Source organism: Clarias gariepinus, chromosome 2, assembly GCF_024256425.1.
Source record: "Clarias gariepinus isolate MV-2021 ecotype Netherlands chromosome 2, CGAR_prim_01v2, whole genome shotgun sequence".
Classification (NCBI taxonomy): domain Eukaryota; kingdom Metazoa; phylum Chordata; class Actinopteri; order Siluriformes; family Clariidae; genus Clarias; species Clarias gariepinus.
This window is the reverse complement of record NC_071101.1, coordinates 49,064,060-49,083,824: the sequence shown is the minus strand read 5'-3', so window position 1 is coordinate 49,083,824 and position 19,765 is coordinate 49,064,060. Positions and strand designations below refer to the sequence as shown.

The 19,765-nt window shown below is 35.8% G+C and overlaps 1 protein-coding gene across 1 annotated transcript; it reads right to left on the bottom strand.

Moving 5' to 3' along the window:
- Positions 1–15,172: 15,172 nt before the first annotated feature.
- taar1b (trace amine associated receptor 1b) lies at positions 15,173–16,903 on the bottom strand. The gene is made up of 2 exons (XM_053487430.1): positions 16,716–16,903; positions 15,173–16,626 (listed from the first exon to the last, which is right to left on the bottom strand). Exon 2 carries the CDS (start codon positions 16,613–16,615, stop codon positions 15,578–15,580), a length of 1,038 nt encoding a protein of 345 aa, XP_053343405.1. The 5' UTR covers positions 16,616–16,626; positions 16,716–16,903; the 3' UTR covers positions 15,173–15,577.
- Between the last annotated feature and the right edge of the window lie 2,862 nt (positions 16,904–19,765).

Sequence of the window (19,765 nt, the reverse complement as noted above, 5' to 3'; positions counted from 1 at the left end):
GCTGTTGGCCCAGCATATAAATCATGCTGGTCTATGCTGGATTTTTTAGCAGGGTTTTGGCCAGGATGTTTAGATTTTTTTTTTTTTTTGCGATCTTTCATTATTTTAATTAAAACATCAAAATATTTTTCTTATTAGTTCAAAAGTGACAATTCTAACATTGCTGTATAATCTCCTACACTAGTCCGCCATGGACAATAACCCTGCAGGCCAAATCAATGTTCTCTCACTGTTATCTCAGTTCTATGTAAATATTCCTCCCCTCTATGACAGTAACATAGGTTGGGTTTCAGTTGCACAATTTCTCAAAGTGTCACTAATACCTTTGTTTATTGTTTTTCCTCACCAAGTTTTTTAAACTGGTGTTAGTTATTTATGTAGGAAATAAGCAGAAATACTGATTATAATCAAAAGTGCAAAACTTTTGATTGATGCTTTTTGAAATCTAGTTAACATGAGTTGTTGTCATGCTAAGACACACAATGAGGTAATGTTTGCCATCTGAGATAACACCTGAGAGACCAGTTATCTTCTCTCACATTTAGGCCTAATAATGAAGACTCTCCCAAAAGTCTAAGGTTAATCGAAGGTGTTAAACACAAAACACATCTTGACAACACAATGACTTCACACTCTAATCTAATTCTGGTTATCTGAAACCCCAGACTAATCCTGTGTACAACATTGCACCATCCTGTTTATCCTCTATGTTTCCCTTATGATTAATTTATCATGTTATTCTGTTTGCTCCAGGGTTTTCTATTATTTCATTTATTTATTTTTTTATATGATTGACTTGAAAAACTAAACTACTTTTTAATCTGATATTTTATGAACATTATTATTATACATTATTATTATTATTATTATTATTAGAGCCCAAATCCAAATAAGATTTATTTATTTTTTTACTTTTAGTTAATAGTTATTAAAACTTTTATGATGGTATAAAGCTTTAACTGTTTTTCACAGTAAGTTGTTGCTGATGTGTGGAAATAAATATAATGTGTATATTATACATAATATATTACTTTGTGTGTGAAATATTTATCTAGTTAACAATTTTACAACTAATAAATATGTACAGTATTAATGCATCCTGTAAGACCATACAAAGTCCTTTTGACCAAAGATCTTTAGACCTTTTGATTTATTAATGAAAAAAAAAAACAATCAAAAATAAATCTGACCCCTAAATGTACAACTGCAATATTACGATTTAAATGTTTGACTTCTGGCTTTGTAAATATTTGATTATTTAAAGCAGACAGTAATTATATTCCAGTTTATCTCCATGTATTTTGCCAGTGCCAGTGTGTAAATCATCTTTGGTAAATTAAGGTATTGATTATTTATAATGTGCTGGGTGTATTGTAAGTGCTAAAAACATGAACTGAACTAATTTTCAGGGTCAATAGATGTGCTGGATAAACACTGCTGGACTCTGGGCCTTTAGCGATGCAATTTGTGTAAATCTTCTTTTAAATTCATGTTTTCCATTATCAGTTATTAAACACATGATTGCCTTGAAAAGAGTAAAAAAGAGATTAATCCTAATGTGACAGTTTGCATCTATGATAATCAACAGTATAAATCAATAAACTTTAGAATTTTGACTTCTAGCTTTAAAAACATCTGATTATTTAATAAACCAGACAATAATTATATGAATATATTTTTTTCTTCTGACAGTGCCAGTGTGCATTAATTCATTATAATGTGCTGGGTGTAGTGTAGGGCCTAAATGGCTTATGTAGGTTGAAAAATTTGCTTTGACATTTGATCACCTCTGCTGACTATTTTAAGTCAGTTTCAATTTTATTCCACTTTTGCCCATATGCCAGTGTTTTAATTTCACAAAAGATTTAAATATTTTTTTTCATCAGTCCTCAAATCATGATTTTATTACTACTGTAGGTAGACTATGTGGTCCTTATCAACACTTTCAACATTTACTTATGAACACAGATATTGTTCATTTCTAGCACTATATTTGCTATTTTTGGCATTATTATGTATATGACATGCACCTGCATCATATGCATCTAATTTTCGTAAGGCTATTGTAGCATTTAAATAAATGCATTTATCTCTATTGTGGCCAAGATTCTTTGGATCTTGGCATGATGTCTTTTGAGGTGCTTTTGGTCTACTTCTCTGTGTCAGGTAGCTCCTATTTAAGTGATTTCCTGATTGAAACAGGTGTGGCAGTAATCAGGCCTGGGGATGACTACAGAAATTGAATTTAGGTGTGATAAACCACAGTTACGTTATTTTTTAGCAGGGGGGCAATCACTTTTTCACACAGGGCCATGTAGATTTGGATTTTTTTTTCTCCCTTAATAACGTAAACCATCATTTAAAAACTGCATTTTGTGTTTACTTGTGTTATCTTTGACTAATAGTTAAATGTGTTTGATGATCAGAAACATTTTGTGTGACAAACATGCAAAAGAATAAGAAATCAGGAAGGGGGGCAAATAGTTTTTCACACCACTGTATATGCATTTGATTAATATGTTGGATCAGTCTGCCTACTGTTGGCTCAGTCTTGGACTGTGTCTGTCACATCTAACACTATCCATTCTCCAACCTGGTAGAGGAGCACTCTTCTGACATTTGGAGTAGTTTGTCTATACTAGCTGAAAGATAATCATTGCTTATGATTTCATAAGCCTTTGATCTCAAGTTATCAGTATTGATATTGATTTATATTGTACTGAGTGAAACAGCAGCACTCAGAACATAGTAATGAATCTGCTGAAACCACCAATGATGGAATGCAGGAGGTACATTGTTGAAAATGTATCCTTCAGCATGTTAGAAATGTTGAAAGTGACTTCTGAAAACCTGTCATATTACTATATCTGTACATCTTACACTAATGTGCCTACTAAAAACACAGTATATTACCGTGCCTACTAAAAAACCTTTAACAATAAACTTTTTTCAATGCCATGGGTGAGTTACTGCATCCAGGCCTAAATGAGTTCCTGGCATTTTAAACATGACTATTGAGGTTCATTTATTTATAAATTTTTTCCTGTTTCTGTAAGGTGCTGAATGCTGAAGCAAGTCCCTTATTAAATGCCGCCGGTGAAGAAAAAAATAAAAAAAAAAGTAAAAAAAGAAGTGGTGGCTTTTAATTGGGAATTGTAGTGGAATCTATGACCTGTGCATTGCTGCAGCTTCAGAATTGATTTGGTTGCACCATGTATATATTCAATATCTTCACACTAATTGATTCAAGAGAGCTTGAATCAATTCTTTGGATTTTTTTTCCCCAAAAACTGGGTGATTAGAAGCTTGTGCAGATATGGGCAGCTTGAGAATCAAGATTACATTTACATTTAGGCATTTAGCAGACACTCTTATCCAGAGCGACTTACATTTTTATCTTATTACACATCTGAGCAGTTGAGGGTTAAGGGCTACGCTCAAGGGCCCAACAGTGGCCACTTAGTGGTTGTAGGGTTTGAACCTGTGATCTTCTGAACCATAGTCCAATGCCTTATCCACTGAGCTACACCTGGCCCCTGATTAATTTAGTCCTATTAGGTCTTGTTCACATTCAACAATTGGCTGATTTCTGAGACATTTATTACCTAAGATCCATTGGTTCACTGGGATCAAGAAATGTGAATCAACAGGCTTAAGACAACCTGTGAGCAGTTTCTGGCCAACATAGCCACAAACTCTACAACCTTTCTTGGTCAAGCACAAAGTTACTTTTAATGGTTCAGATTGGTCATATTGGTGAATGGATGCCAGTATTTATTTTGTTAACCAACTTGTAGGTCTTGTTAGAAGCATTTACTCTAGCTTTGTGTATAATGGCCTATTTATAAGTTAGGTAATTGAGTTTGACCTTTTGTATTGATCTATTTATTTAAATCAAATGCATGTAATGTGCGATTTTAAATATCAAGTCTCTGTCTCAATTAAATATAAACACTTATTTATATTTAACACTTTCACCTAGAGCACTGCTGCAGAACATCAACATTATTATTAATATAAATATTATTATTATTATTATTATTATTATTATTATTATTATTATTATTATCGTAGCTTTCTGCTTGGTATCTGCTCGTAAATGTTGTTTTAAAGTTGTTTTAATAATGTAATGCCTTGGTATGTATGTAAGATGCAATAAAAATCCAATGCCATTAACCATTTAATCGTATTATTTTAAGTATAACATATAAAAATAAATCAAATGTTGTTCTTAGGTTTAAAGGAAGAAGAAATGTGTCTGAGACAAGTTTTAAGCTAAAGGAAAATTTTTTTCTTATTGTGTCTGCTGCACCCTGACACACTTACCGGTCCGGGCCCGATCGACCAGGAGAGACAAACACACACAGAGACATGATGTCTGAAGATCTCTCTTTATTCTCAGCAAAGAGAGCACATTTAATCAGTGCTACATCAAAAGAAACAGTCAGTAACATGTCAGTCATAGAGAGAGTCGGAGACAGACAGGGGAGAGGAGATACATTTACATTCTCCTGATTAAACAAAAGGGTTCTAGTGGACAAGAGCCATTTGGATGCATATTCATCTGGATACAGGATATAGAAGGTGTTACCACATAAGGCATGAGGAAGCACAATGAGGGGGTCTGTTCTCAGAGCACAGGAACCTTCTTATTAGAATACAATGTCTTACAATATTATAAAACCTTACAGTTGTTCATGAACTTTGATGGATTCTCTCGGACATCAAGTTAACCTGTATTGCATCATAGCAAGACATAACAATGAAGTCATGTTTGTTGGGCTAATGTTTGTCATCTGAGATAACACCTGAGAGACCAGTTATCATTTCTCACATTTAGGCCTAACAATGAAGACTCTCTCAAAGGTCTAAGGCTAATCAAAGGTGTTAAAGACAAAACACCTTAATGAGTTCACACTCTCATCTAATTCTGGTCATCTAAATCCTCAGACTGATTACATCATCCTGTTTAACCTTCATATTCCCCTAATGATTCATTTCCTATAGAATTGCTTTAACACCATAATGTTTTATCAGGATTTATTATTTTATTCATATTATAAAATAAACACATAAGGTTTTGAACTTATTTCACGCCTTGACTCGATTTATGCTGTTAAAGTCACAAACAAAAATTCTGTATTGGGCAACAGTCTAGTATATCCTAAATGCTTATACTTATCATGACCACATATGATTTGAGGACCTTACTTAGACCTTTGATTAGTTTTTGACATCTGCTGCAGTATTTTTAAAACCCATTCTAACTCAAATATCTGGTTTGCCTGCATCGCACCATAACAAGACACACAATGAGGTAATGTTTGTCATCTGTGTTGATTCCTAAGAGACCAGTTATCACTTCTCACTTTTAATGATGTAGACTCCCTCACAGGTATCTGTCTTATCAAAAGTGTTAAAGACACAACAACTTAATGACTTCACACTCTTTTCAAATACAGGTCATCCAAAGACACAGACTAATTAGTGTATGTACAGTACAATATTGCATCACCCTGTTTATCCTTTATCCAAATGTCTGGTAAAGTGTGTCCACTTTTCAGAGACCTCATACAATAATGCATACCAGTATGTTATGAGGAACTAAGTTTGACTGACCACTTGAAGAGGCTATAATGATCCTTTTTATCTAAATAAACATGGGTTTGTGGTGTCCAGGTAAGGTATAGGCATTGGGCTGAATTGTACAATTCAATATAGGCAATGGTCCTGTCCATTGGCAGAGGTTTATAACACTCAAACCCTGAACAACCCAGTGGGCTAGGCTTCACTTATGGGTAGACAGACGATAACACCATGATTGTCTACCATCTCAGCTGCCAAATCAACAATCACAGTAACATACAGCCTGAACTGTGTATAACAAGCATCATTCACTCTGTTCACTGAGTGGTCAGCTGAACTGCACTTCCATTTTGGTATGTTTTGTATACCAATGCACTATTGCACTACTGTATTTAAAGAATTACAATTTCCTTTCTTAGGAACTAAAAGGCCCAAGCATCCATGTACAAAGTCAGCTCCATGAAGACATGGTTAGCTAAGTTTGGAGTGGAAGATCTTAAGTATCCTGCAAAGAGCCCTGACTAAAGTCAACCCCACTGAGCACATTGATCTTACTAATGCTATTGTAGCTACTGTAAATGAACAAAACTTCCAGCAGCCACACTTCAAAATCAAGTGAAAAGCCTTTCTAGCAGATTAGAGGTGATATAATGATAGCAAAGTGGACTAAATCTAAAATGAGATGTTGAGAAAGAATACAGGCCTGATCGTCAAATTTAAAAGTACTGTATGGTACAGTAAATAAAATGCCCTCTTAAATTCTAAGGAGTCAGCTGAGCTAAGAGACTAAGATACACCATTATCAAGCAGAGAGGGTCAAGAGGTCTCGCTCAAGGTTATGCGAGATTTGCCATTGTACCCATTAGTAAGAACATTAATAACTAGTTATGCATTTCTGATGTAATGCGTAAACATTTCTATATTACAAATAAAGTTATACCCATAGTGTGTTACATAAACAAAGCAAAGGCCAAATTTTACTTGTATGGTGGTGTGTAAGTTCACAAAGCAAAAAAAAAAAAAAAAAAAACGAGAGACACAACAGGTCATGTATAATTTTTTAACTGATGCATCCCAACCACCAGGAACAGATTCCCTTTGACTGACCGGTGTGCTTGTATAAGATTGCTGCTCGCTGAGAGAGGCTATAATAATGATCTCATTTAATGTGGAAGCATTGTATTTTGGTGTCCAGATACAAGCAAGAAATGTCAGGAAGCTAAATGTCCATCGTGTCTGTTTTTGGATAACATTATTTCCATTATAAAGGTCCGGCATCATTGTATGTCTAGATATACAGTATATACAGACTTTGACTCGGACAGGATGATATACAGACACAGCGATAGAAAAGAATTAAGGTTGTGCACCTATGGGTCAAGAGAAATGCCAACATTCAGCACCTATCTCTAAGGCCCCTGGGGCGTGTGCCATGACCCATTAATTAATTAATAAATTAATTAATTAGCTTGTCTATGGGCAGTGGTAATGCTGACCACAACCCGGGCCAGTATATTAGATGAACTGCTGAGATATCATTCACCAGATAAAAATAAGTCATGAACTGTGTATAGCAAAGATCACAACCAGTTTGCTTAAAGGTCACCTCATTGTTTCTGAAAAGCATGTGATATCACCTTACTTACATCATTTGGCTATCAGTTTATATAAATCGGATTTCTTACCATGCCCTGTTTGATTGCTACGAAATTTGTGCCACCAAAGGGTATATGCACATATGCTTCTATTGCTGTTGCCTTATTAAAGTTGCTACTGCATTTTTGTTATATTTTGCATTTATAGACTACCATATATTTGACTACATGCATGGATGCTGTAGCTGTGAAAGATGCATTGTTTATATCTTTGTCTGCCTTTTGTGAGAAATATCCTATAATGAGCACATTAGGAATTTAGTTTTAAAGCAGTTAGTAACCTAGAATACATGCTATGAGAATCAGTATGTGTTTATACTAATGGCTGTTGGCAAAAATGTTTGTGAACACCTGACAATCACACCAATATATGGGCCTTTCCCAAACTGGAAGTGCTGCATTGGTTGTCCTTGTATGCTCTAGAATACAAAGCATCACAATTTTGTTTTTCTCATGAATAATGCCCCTGTCCTTAAAATGCACCTCATGAAGACATGGTATATTAAGAAAAAAACTTGAGTGTCCTGCACCGGGTGCTGACCTAAATTCCACTGATCACTTTTACCATGAACTGAAAAACTGACTGCACCCCAGGCCTCCACACCCAACACCATCCTGACCCCACTTACAGTATGTTTTTATACTGTAGCTTAAATCTTTGCAGACATAATCCAAAATCTGGAGAAAATCCTTCCCAGCATATTTAAGGTTAACACCAAAACTAGATTGGAATGTTCAGTATGGTGAAGGGCCTCCCTTTGCAGCCAATACAGCATCAATTCCTCTTAGAAATGACAGATAAAAGTTCTGCACAGTGCCCAGAAGGTTTTTGAGCCATTCTTCTTGCAGGATATTGGCCAGGTCAATATGTGATGCTGGTGGAGGAAAATGTTTCCTGTCCCGCTCCTCCAAATCACCCCAAAGTGGCTCAATAATATTTAGATCTGGTGACTGTGCAGGCCATGGGAGATCAACTTCACTTTCATGGTCATTAAACCACTCTGTCACCAGTCTTGCTGTGTGTATTGGTGCATTATCATCCTCATACACGGCACAGCCTTCAGGATACAATGTTTGAAACATTGCGTGAACATGGACCTCCAGAATGGTAAGTAGTCCTTGGCAGTGACGCGCTCATCTAGCACAAGTATTGGGCCTAGGAAATGCCAGATATTGCAGCCCAAACCATCACTGATCCACCACCATGCTTCACTCTGGGCATGCAACAGTCTGGGTGGTTTGCTTCTTTGAGGCTTCTCTACACCGTAACTCTCCCGGATGTGGGAAAGACAGTGAAGGTGGCCTCATCAGAGGACAACACATGTTTATATGCAATAGTGAGGACTTCATGAACTTTTTTAATAATAAAATTGTAAATATTAGGCATAAAATTGAGGTTTTGAAACCGAACAATGTAATTGATGCAGATGTTAATCTAGCCATGTCAGACCAGAACCTAGAATACTTTACTCCCCTTGAAGAGAATGAACTAATTTCACTCATCTCTTCTTCAAATTCATCAACCTGTATATTAGATCCTGTACCGACACATTTTCTTAAACAGATAGTACCAGCAATAATAGAACCCCTGTTGAGAATAATTAATTCTTCACTCAGCATTGGATATGTTCCAAAATCTTTTAAATTAGCAGTTATCAAACCAATAATTAAGAAACCTGACCTCGACCCCTGTCAGCTGTCCAGTTACAGACCAATATCAAACCTCCCCTTTATCTCTAAGATCCTGGAAAAGATAGTAGCGGAGCAGCTATGCTCATATATACATAGGAATGGCATACATGAACTGTATCAGTCAGGATTTAGGCCTCATCACAGTACAGAGACGGCGCTCGTTAAAGTAGTAAATGACATTCTATTGGCCTCTGATCAGGGTTGTGTAACTATGCTTGTATTACTTGACCTCAGTGCAGCTTTTGACACTGTTGATCACGCTATTCTTCTTCACAGATTAGAAAATGTAGTGGGAATTAAGGGTACAGCCCTCTCCTGGCTCAGATCCTATCTGACCCATCGTTATCAGTATGTAGACTTAAATGGTGATTATTCTGCATGTTCTCTAGTGGAGTTTGGCGTTCCGCAGGGTTCAGTTTTAGGTCCACTGCTTTTTTCCCTTTACATGCTTCCTCTGGGCAACATAATCCGTAAGCATGGTATTAGTTTTCATTGTTATGCTGATGATACACAGTTATATGTCTCAGCAAAACCTGATGAGAAAAAACAGCTTACTAAAATTGAGCAATGTGTGCAGGACATAAGAAATTGGATGCTAACTAACTTCCTTCTGCTAAATCCGGATAAGACAGAAGTTCTAGTCATAGGACCGCATACAGCTAGGAGTAAAATTTTAGATCATACCGTAACTTTAGATGGCCTTTCTGTTCCATCAAATGCAACAGTGAAAGACCTTGGTGTGATTATTGATTCCAGCCTTTCATTTGAAGCACATGTAGATAATATTACCAGGATAGCATTCTTTCACCTCAGAAATATTGCCAGAATAAGAAATTTATTGTCGCTAAACGACGCAGAAAAACTAGTTCATGCTTTTATCACCTCTAGGTTGGACTATTGTAATGCCTTACTGTCTGGTTGTTCAGCTAGATGCATAAATAAGCTTCAGCTAGTCCAAAATGCAGCAGCGAGAGTCCTCACCAGAACCAGAAGATATGAGCACATCACCCCTATCTTATCTTCACTCCATTGGCTCCCTGTGAAATTTCGCATTGATTTTAAAATACTACTCTTGACATATAAAGCATTAAATGGTCTCGCGCCGCAGTACCTGAGCGAACTGCTAGTGTCTTACGATCCGCCACGCCTACTTCGATCAAAGGATGCAGGCTGCTTGTCAGTACCGCGTATTATGAAAAATACAGCTGGGGGCAGAGCTTTTTCTTACAAAGCCCCAAAGTTATGGAATAGTCTTCCAAATAGTGTTCGGGACTCAGACACAGTCTCAGTGTTTAAGTCCAGGCTAAAAACCTATTTATTTAGCCGAGCATTTTTATAAATAGATTTGCCATAGGTAAAGGAGCAGATCTGGGGGACTCATGGACGTAGAGTATTATGGTAAACTGGTATGTTTGGATGCTGTCTTCCTCACTCTCATTGATCACTCAGGTTTGCTGACGGTGAGGTGATTGTTTGCTTTACATGTCAGGAAGCCCTCATGTTTGTGTTTCCTTCTGGCTCCTCCCTTTTAGTTATGCTGTCATAGTTAGTCCTGCCGGAGTCTCTGCTTGCACGCTACAGTTAATATACATTCACATTATACATTGTGTGACTGTGACCATACCTAACTGCCATCTCTCCTCTTCTTCTCTTTCCCCCCCTCTTTCTTTTTCCTCTCTCCTCCTGTCCCCCCCTTTCACTCTTTCTCTCTCTCTCTGTCGAGCTACACATGTCGTTCCTGAGCTGCCAGTGATCCAGACTCCCTCTGCCCTCCGGACCTGTCTGACCCATCCTGGTGCCCCGCTTCTGGCTGAAGATCTCGTCACATGGATGCCCCGTGTGTCTCTCTGGGATGCGTCTGGTGTCTGGGAATGATTCTCTCCACCTAGAATATGGTTCTGGCCTTGACTGGTGTTGGCAACTGTTTCTCTGGGGACTTGACAGTTCGATAGTTCATGACTGGAACTTCTTACAAGTCTACCTGGGTCTTCAATAACTACCTGGACTCCATATTAACATCAATTAACATCAGCTATTATAGCTGAACTGCCTCCCACCCTACACACTGTATAAATGCAGATCATTTACTGCTTTTTGTTTCACCCAAATGAGGATGGGTTCCCTGTTGAGTCTGGTTCCTCTCAAGGTTTCTTCCTCTTACCATCTCAGGGAGTTTTTCCTTGCCACTGTCGCCCTCGGCTTGCTCACCAGGGACAAACTGACCATTTTGATTCATACAAATTCACATTTCATACAAACCTAAATAATTCTTTTGACTATGTAAAGCTGCTTTGCGGCAATGAAAATTGCTAAAAGCGCTATACAAATAAAATTGAATTGAATTGAAATTGAATGTTTACACGTCCTCAGCCCAAGATTCCCACTGCGGGCACCATTGAAACCAACGTTTGGCATTGGCACGAGTGACCAAAGTTTTGGCTTTAGCAGCTCGCCCATGTACATTGACGCTGTGGTGGAAACAGGAGAATTGAGGTGAACATTTAATTCTGCAGTGAGTTGGGCAACTGTGGTTTTATGTTTTTTTGGTTCGTCCTTCTTGGTGGTATGCTGACATTACCATGGATACTGTGGCTCTTGATGAATCACAAAGACTTGCTGTCTTGGTCACAGATGTGCCAGCTGGATGCACACCAACAATTTGTCCTCTTTTGAACTCTGATACTGTATGTTACCCATAATGTTGTGTGCGTAGTATATTTTAAGCAACACCGTCCTATTACTCTGCTAATTAAACCTTCACAGTCTGCTCTTACTGGTGGAATGTGAAATCAATGAAGATTGACCTCCAGGCCGGATAAATTTAGCCATGAAACCTCCAACACTAAATTGGCCAGTGTTTCAGTTTCATTGTCCAACCCCTGTACAGTAGGTGTCTACAAACATTTTCAATATAGTATGCAATCTTTTAGGAACTGGATGTGGTGTATAATCCTGCTGCAATAAAACATAACATATTTTTTTTCAATAATAAATAATTGTGTAATATTTTTGTACAGATATGCTTCTAGGTAAAAGTATGTGTAGCTGTAGCCCCAAGGTTTGTTGTTTTGTCAAAACACCAATATCAAAAGGTGTTAAGTTAAATTATATAACTACCTATCGAATGCTGATGTTATGGCCCTAAATTTGTATTTAATTTTTATATTAAATTTCAAGATCAGCTGGCCTACAATGTGCTCAATTTGCATTTTAGTTTTTGAGCTTGACATTGTACCCTTTATCAGTGGAGAAAAGATACTTGACATTAATCAATATTTGGTGATCAAAGTGATTTTTTGCCACTGTCATGAAGGTATCATTGTGTGCCCTCCCTCATGCTGCCAGATTATCATTATTATTATTATTATTATTATTATTATTATTATTTCTATTATCTAGGCAGTTCACATAAAATAGACAAAAAATATTTATACAATCTGTAGTTGTAAACACAGATATAAGGTCCAATTTTTATTTACCATAATTGTAATTTTGCAGAATTGCCATTTGAAAAAAAAAATCAAATCTTTAGACACCTATCATTTGTTTAATTAGACCATAAAGTTTTTTTTTATTTTTTTTTTTTTATCCCTATTTTTTACTTGACCACCAGAGGGCTTTGAAACTACCCATTTTTTTCACAACTATTATTTATCATAATACTTCCTTCTTAACCTAAAACATAATTTAATTTAAAAGACATGCTATTATTTAGCACATTAATTAATAGATGTACAAATTAGCATGAAAGCATACATGGGATTTTTTTATGGTGAATTAATGTTTTTTTAGGTTTTATTATAAGTTAAAGCAGTAAAACAAAATAATAATTTAAACAATAAAGTACTAAAATAATTTAACATTATATCATATAACATATTTAATTGAGTTTAAAAAGGGAGGCATTCAAGTGAAATTGAGAATGATGATGAAATTTTATGCACACATGCCTGTACATAATTTATTATTATTATTTTTTAAATCTTGGTAGTAATGTTACAGATTGTCAGAAGGCCCATCGTTAATCTGAGCTTGATTGCTACATTGCTTGTAGTTTTAAAATATACGGATATTACTAAACATGCTGTTTAATATAACTTCCCATTTTTGCAAAATTATTAAAGCAGCAATTAAAATATAAATAGAACTTAAGAAGAATTAAATATATTAAACTGGACTAAGAGCTGAAATGTCATGGAGTGATGTATGGACTTTAACTGCACTTACTAAAATATAAATGTTTATCTGGCACAGTGTTTTCAAAGCAAGTGTTATTAATATGTATCAATAAACAGTTTAATCATACCTCATGATATTCAATGTGTAAAATATTAATACATTATATATTCTTTATTTTGTTTGATGATTGTCAGGTCCCACTGTTACATTTACATAGCAAGCAGGGAACGCTAGCATTAACACACAATGCACAATGTTGTCAGATAAGATTTGTATAGCTTTGAGTAGTTTATTTTAGAAACCAAGTATTTTGATTCACAGTAAAAGTGAGGACATGACATTAATAAGAGAAATGTAAAACTAACAGACCCAGTGAATTTAAATATTAAAAAATGACTACTATTTGTTAGTTAGTTGTTTAGTTTGTGCATAAGTTATTGTTACAGAGTTAAAATAGCCGATTTAACAACTCACTGTCAAACTCATTTTTTATTAAGTGAAAATATTTGTAACTTTATTTTCTCTATATATACATTAATATTTATGACTGAAATATATCTGGCAATAGAGCAAAACTATAAAATAAAATTAAGCCAATATACATATCTAGATATGCGTACAATTATTATATATTTGGCTTTTTGTAGATTTATAATATAAGGATATACTATTTTAAAAGACACTATATTTATTATAGCTCCCTTAGCAACATTTTTTGAAGAATTATTAGAGCAGTAGTTACAATATGAATTAGTTATATTGTATGTAAGTAATGAATGTAAGACTTAATTGTAATTCTTACATACATTAGACTGGATTAAGAGCTGAAACATTATGCAATGGGATATGGCATCAAAGTGCATTTATTATTTATGTATTTTAATAATTACATTGAAATGTTTTAATTCCTCTTCCTCTTCCTACCACCAGATTGAGATGTAACAAACAAGTGCTATTACTTATTATTACCACCAGGTGTCACATTAACCATACTTAAAGTAATAATAGCCAAAATGCAGCATAATATATGCCTGTAGGATATACCACCACCCCACCACCATACCAAATATTTAATTAACTAGGAAGGCCAAATAAATAATAATAAAGTTAAGTGAAATTCATTCCATGTGCATGAGATATGAACTGTTCTGCATGAACTGATACGACATTCAATACACTTACATAAATACATCGAAGTTAATGAGTTTTACAACTTATGTGTTATACTAGCCTAAGAAATATCATGCATTGAGAAGGAAGCTAACTGCACTTATTATTTATTTAATAAAATAATTTCATTATTTACTTTCATTCCTCTTCCTTATGCACCACTAATGGAGAATGAAACTACAAAGTGCAATTACTTATTATCCCCACCAGGTGACAGCATCATGTCAGTCTTAAAGTAATACCACACTTTGTAAAGCAGTTTAAAAAAAAAATAAAACAAGTAAAATAGCAGTGAGATATGGGATTTAACTACACTTATCTTTTACCCAATAGAATCATTCCTCTTCCTTGTTTACCACCAGAGGAAAACTGAACAACTTAGTGCAATTACTTATTATTACCACCAGGTGTCAGCATCATGTCAGTCTTAATGCAATAATACACAAAAATGTAATTACATAGATATTTTTTTTAGGTGCTGTAGGAAGGCCTAGTATATAGCAAACACAACAGTTTGGTGATTGAATAAGGGCTGTAAAGTAAAGCATTGAGAGTTGTACACACAAAATATCAGGTAAATAATTCTAATAGTTCTGGGGGTAGCTACCTACTAATGTAGCTAATTGGCCGAAGGCCTGGGCTTGTTAGCTATCAGCAGGTAAGCTTGGTTTTCTGTCCAATAAAAACTTGTCCTAATGAGATTTTATACTGAGAAAACATATAGAATGTTGCATTATTTCTTTGTTTAACAACTGAAGCCATGTACTTTTATTTATACTGCTGTACAGCACATGGACAGATCAAAATTCAATAAAATTATACATGACATGAGAAGCTAACAAAATAATAATAATAATAATAATAATACAAAGACAGAAGATAACTATCCTAGCAACATATTTCAGTTAAAAAAGTCTAATTACAGTTTGTTTTGTTTCATACAGGTCCATTTTTTTATTATTATTTTGTTTTGTTTATTTGTTTCTCAAACCAGGTGGGACTCTGGATTTGTAGAATATATTTACAAAAGCAACTGAATTCACCATACTTTAGTTGAAAAAGCAGAGGCTCCATCAGATACAGTATGTATTCCCAATCTGGAGCTGGTCAAAGGCTTCTTGACAATACGGATGTCACACTCTGTATGCATCTCTTTTACAGACTTTATTAATTCCTTTCCAGCAAGTTAATGAAGAATGAAATAAGTTTTGTCATTGTCAGGCATAAAATGCTTTAAGACAAAAAGACCAAATACAGTAGATGGTACACGCAGACGACATGTTTTTATGATTTAATTATGAGTACAGCTGAAATCTGCAACTATTCCTGTGAAAAACTTTTCCACTGACAATGATCCTTACAGCCTTTCTAAACCAAGGGTACAAAAAAGCATAAATGAAAGGATTTAGTGCAGAGTTTAAATACCCAAACCAGACGAGAGCATCAATTAGCACTGGTGAGATCGTGTAATCAACAAACGGGTCAATGAGATTGCAGAGGAAAAATGGAGTCCAACAGATCAGGAAAACGCCAACCACGATGGCAAGAGTCAATGTACCTTTCCTTGTCCGGTATCTAAATACTCCAGGTTTGGGATTGTGCATCTTTAGATGATTGGCCAAAATGTTGATGGATCTTGCTTGGCTTCTAGCAACTATATATATCCTGGAATAGATGGCAAACATAATTAAACCCGGGATGAAAAACGAAATCATAGAGGTGACCACAGCTGAGCCATGGCTAAAGAATACATGGCAGCCCCCAACACAGCGCACGTGAGAATCATAAAAATCTTCACTTCCTTTGTGGTTTAGTTCTCCAAACACCAAGGCGTAAGCAAATGCTGCCGAAATAACCCAGCTCGCTGAGACCAGAATCAGCACAGTGGCAGAACGAAAGCGTGAACGATATGTTAACGGGCTGCACACAGCGCAAAACCTCTCTGCTGACACACACATGAGGTGAAAAATCGATGCTGTGCTTAACATGATGTCCATTCCTGTGTGTACCTTACACATAAAGTCCGAGAGGTACCAGCAACCATACACTGATCGCACAGAACTTAACGGCATTACGAAAATACCCAACAAGAAGTCACACATGGCCAGAGACAGAATTAAATGGTTGGTTGGTGTGTGGAGCTGCTTGAAGTATGCTATAGAGATGATAACTAATAGATTTCCCATCAACGTCATCAGGATGGTAATTGCCATGCCGAAAAACATGGAGATCTGGATGTTCACAGGGCGTGAAATCCTCCAGCAAGATTGATTGAGGGATTCATAGCACACAAGCGCATTAGGATTGAAGTCAGGCAGGTTTAGATTGTCCATTATGCTCCTTCCTGTGGGAGATCAAAGACAAAGTATCATTTTCAAAACTCTCTCGTTATGGTCAAAAGCAAGAAAAAAAGGTTATAAAACAGAGACTTACATTCACGAAGTGATATTATGCTGATGCGATGTACTCTTATGAGGTTCAAAAAAAGTTTTGTAGTCCATTGTGCTTCAAACCGTGGCAGAGAAAGAGAAATTGACTGGGAAAAAACATGTTATTGTCTAGGACAGATGTGCATATACAGTGTTCAAATATTTACCTTAAAGATCCAGCGAGCACATTCTGCTTCCTTCTGTAAAAAAAAATGAATAAAAATCATTTATATACTTCATGTCATAAAGTTCAAAGTACAACAACACTTCCTTTTACCAACGGTCTACAAGCAAAAGAGCAGAGGACAGTACCACTTCCTTTTTTTGTCTTTTTTTTTTTTTTTACTGTAAGCAAATGTATAAATGTCTCCTGGGAACAAACATAGAGGACATGTATAATCCTTTTAGAGCCTGGAAAAACTTGAGAGCCTGGAATGTCCTCTCCCATGGGCGTTGGTCATTTTATTGTGAGAAAACGGTCCTTTGCGGAGTCCAGCATTCACATGATGTTCTGCAGGTCCAAAAAAAAAATCAATGGTCCTTTAATACCTTGTCTTTTTTTTTTAGTTTAGTTGAAATCTTCCAAACAGAGCAAATATCTCGGTGAAACCTAGATACGTACCCACGTACATATCTCCCATGACCTACGCAAACACACACACACACACACGCACGTACACACAATGGGAAACAGATGTTTAATATTGACACTTGAAAAGGCACAGATAGATACAAAGGCCTGTATTAAACAGATCACCCTCCACATGACCAATCCTATTAACTATGCGATTGTAGGAGTTACATATGTGCATATATATTTTGAGACTTCAAAAAATGATTTAACATCGCTTTTTATCTTATGAAGCAGTTCTTTTTAATAAATCTTGTGAAGACTTAGAGCAAGAAAAGTAAACATGCTGATGGAACAAAGGTCTTATCTCATTTTATTCCTCTATTTCTGGTGGAGATCATTTAGGCCCTTGGTTGCTACCTGTTGTATTTGATTACTTTTGATCCTTTTGGCATTTGTTCCAGTGGATGTGGTCTTGTGCAATTGTTTGTAGTTCCCTCACGTGGACCTTTATACTGTACATGAAAAGCATATGGAAACCAAAATAATTTTTAAGTGTCTCCAGTTATAGGCACATATATTACAGTCAGCAGATAACCTGACTGGGAGCTTAATTTAAAAGCTTAAAACTTATTACATTTTTTTGTAAATAACATAATTCATAAAGATAAATTGTACTGCTTAAGAGAAAAAATGTTTTGATGCCTTCAGTAAAAAAATAAAAGAAATGTTATAAATAGGGAATGAGTGACGGAGTGATTTATGATCATGTATTTTCTGGTTATTCTTCTTTGTGATGTTCTTGTTTTTTTTTGTGGATTTTTTAAAGAAATCTAGACACATTTCAATCTAAAGGTTTGTACTTAGATTTAAGGGTATTAAAGAAAGAAAAATAAAACAAGAACTTTAAATATGTACTGTATTTTTATTCTCTTTCCCAATTATTTGGTACAGTGCATTCATACATACAGTGGTGTGAAAAACTATTTGCCCCCTTCCTGATTTCTTATTCTTTTGCATGTTTGTCACACAAAATGTTTCTGATCATCAAACACATTTAACTATTAGTCAAAGATAACACAAGTAAACACAAAATGTAGTTTTTAAATGATGGTTTTTATTATTTAGGGAGAAAAAAAATCCAAATCTACATGGCCCTGTGTGAAAAAGTGATTGCCCCCTTGTTAAAAAATAACTTAACTGTGGTTTATCACACCTGAGTTCAATTTCTGTAGTCACCCCAGGCCTGATTACTGCCACACCTGTTTCAATCAAGAAATCACTTAAATAGGAGCTACCTGACACAGAGAAGTAGACCAAAAGCACCTCAAAAGCTAGACATCATGCCAAGATCCAAAGAAATTCAGGAACAAATGAGAACAAAAGTAATTGAGATCTATCAGTCTGGTAAAGGTTATAAAGCCATTTCTAAAGCTTTGGGACTCCAGCGAACCACAGTGAGAGCCATTATCCACAAATGGCAAAAACATGATTTCCAAGGCACCAACCACTTTTAAGCAAAAAGAACATTAAGACTCGTCTCAATTTTGCTAAAAAACATCTCAATGATTGCCAAGACTTTTGGGAAAATACCTTGTGGACCGACGAGACAAAGGCCAGGTGCGTGTCCCGTTACATCTGGCGTAAAAGTAACACAGCATTTCAGAAAAAGAACATCATACCAACAGTAAAATATGGTGGTGGTAGTGTGATGGTCTGGGGTTGTTTTGCTGCTTCAGGACCTGGAAGGCTTGCTGTGATAGATGGAACCATGAATTCTACTGTCTACCAAAAAATCCTGAAGGAGAATGTCCGGCCATCTGTTCGTCAACTCAAGCTGAAGCGATCTTGGGTGCTGCAGCAGGACAATGACCCAAAACACACCAGCAAATCCACCTCTGAATGGCTGAAGAAAAACAAAATGGAGACTTTGGAGTGGCCTAGTCAAAGTCCTGACCTGAATCCTATTGAGATGTTGTGGCATGACCTTAAAAAGGCGGTTCATGCTAGAAAACCCTCAAATAAAGCTGAATTACAACAATTCTGCAAAGATGAGTGGGCCAAAATTCCTCCAGAGCGCTGTAAAAGACTCGTTGCAAGTTATCGCAAACGCTTGATTGCAGTTATTGCTGCTAAGGGTGGCCCAACCAGTTATTAGGTTCAGGGGCAATTACTTTTTCACACAGGGCCATGTAGGTTTGGATTTTTTTTCTCCCTAAATAATAAAAACCATCATTTAAAAACTGCATTTTGTGTTTACTTGTGTTATCTTTGACTAATAGTTAAATGTGTTTGATGATCAGAAACATTTTGTGTGACAAACATGCAAAAGAATAAGAAATCAGGAAGGGGGCGAATAGTTTTTCACACCACTGTAAGTATTAGCATACATAAGTATAAAAAAATATTATTAATATATATATATTTTGAAAATCTATGTAAATGAGGCCTGAAGTCCATGCTTATAACTCATCTGCATTGAA

Bases quoted from the DNA above. Each gene is read 5' to 3' on its own strand.
- taar1b (XM_053487430.1), bottom strand. From the start codon at position 16,615: ATGGACAATCTAAACCTGCCTGACTTCAATCCTAATGCGCTTGTGTGC.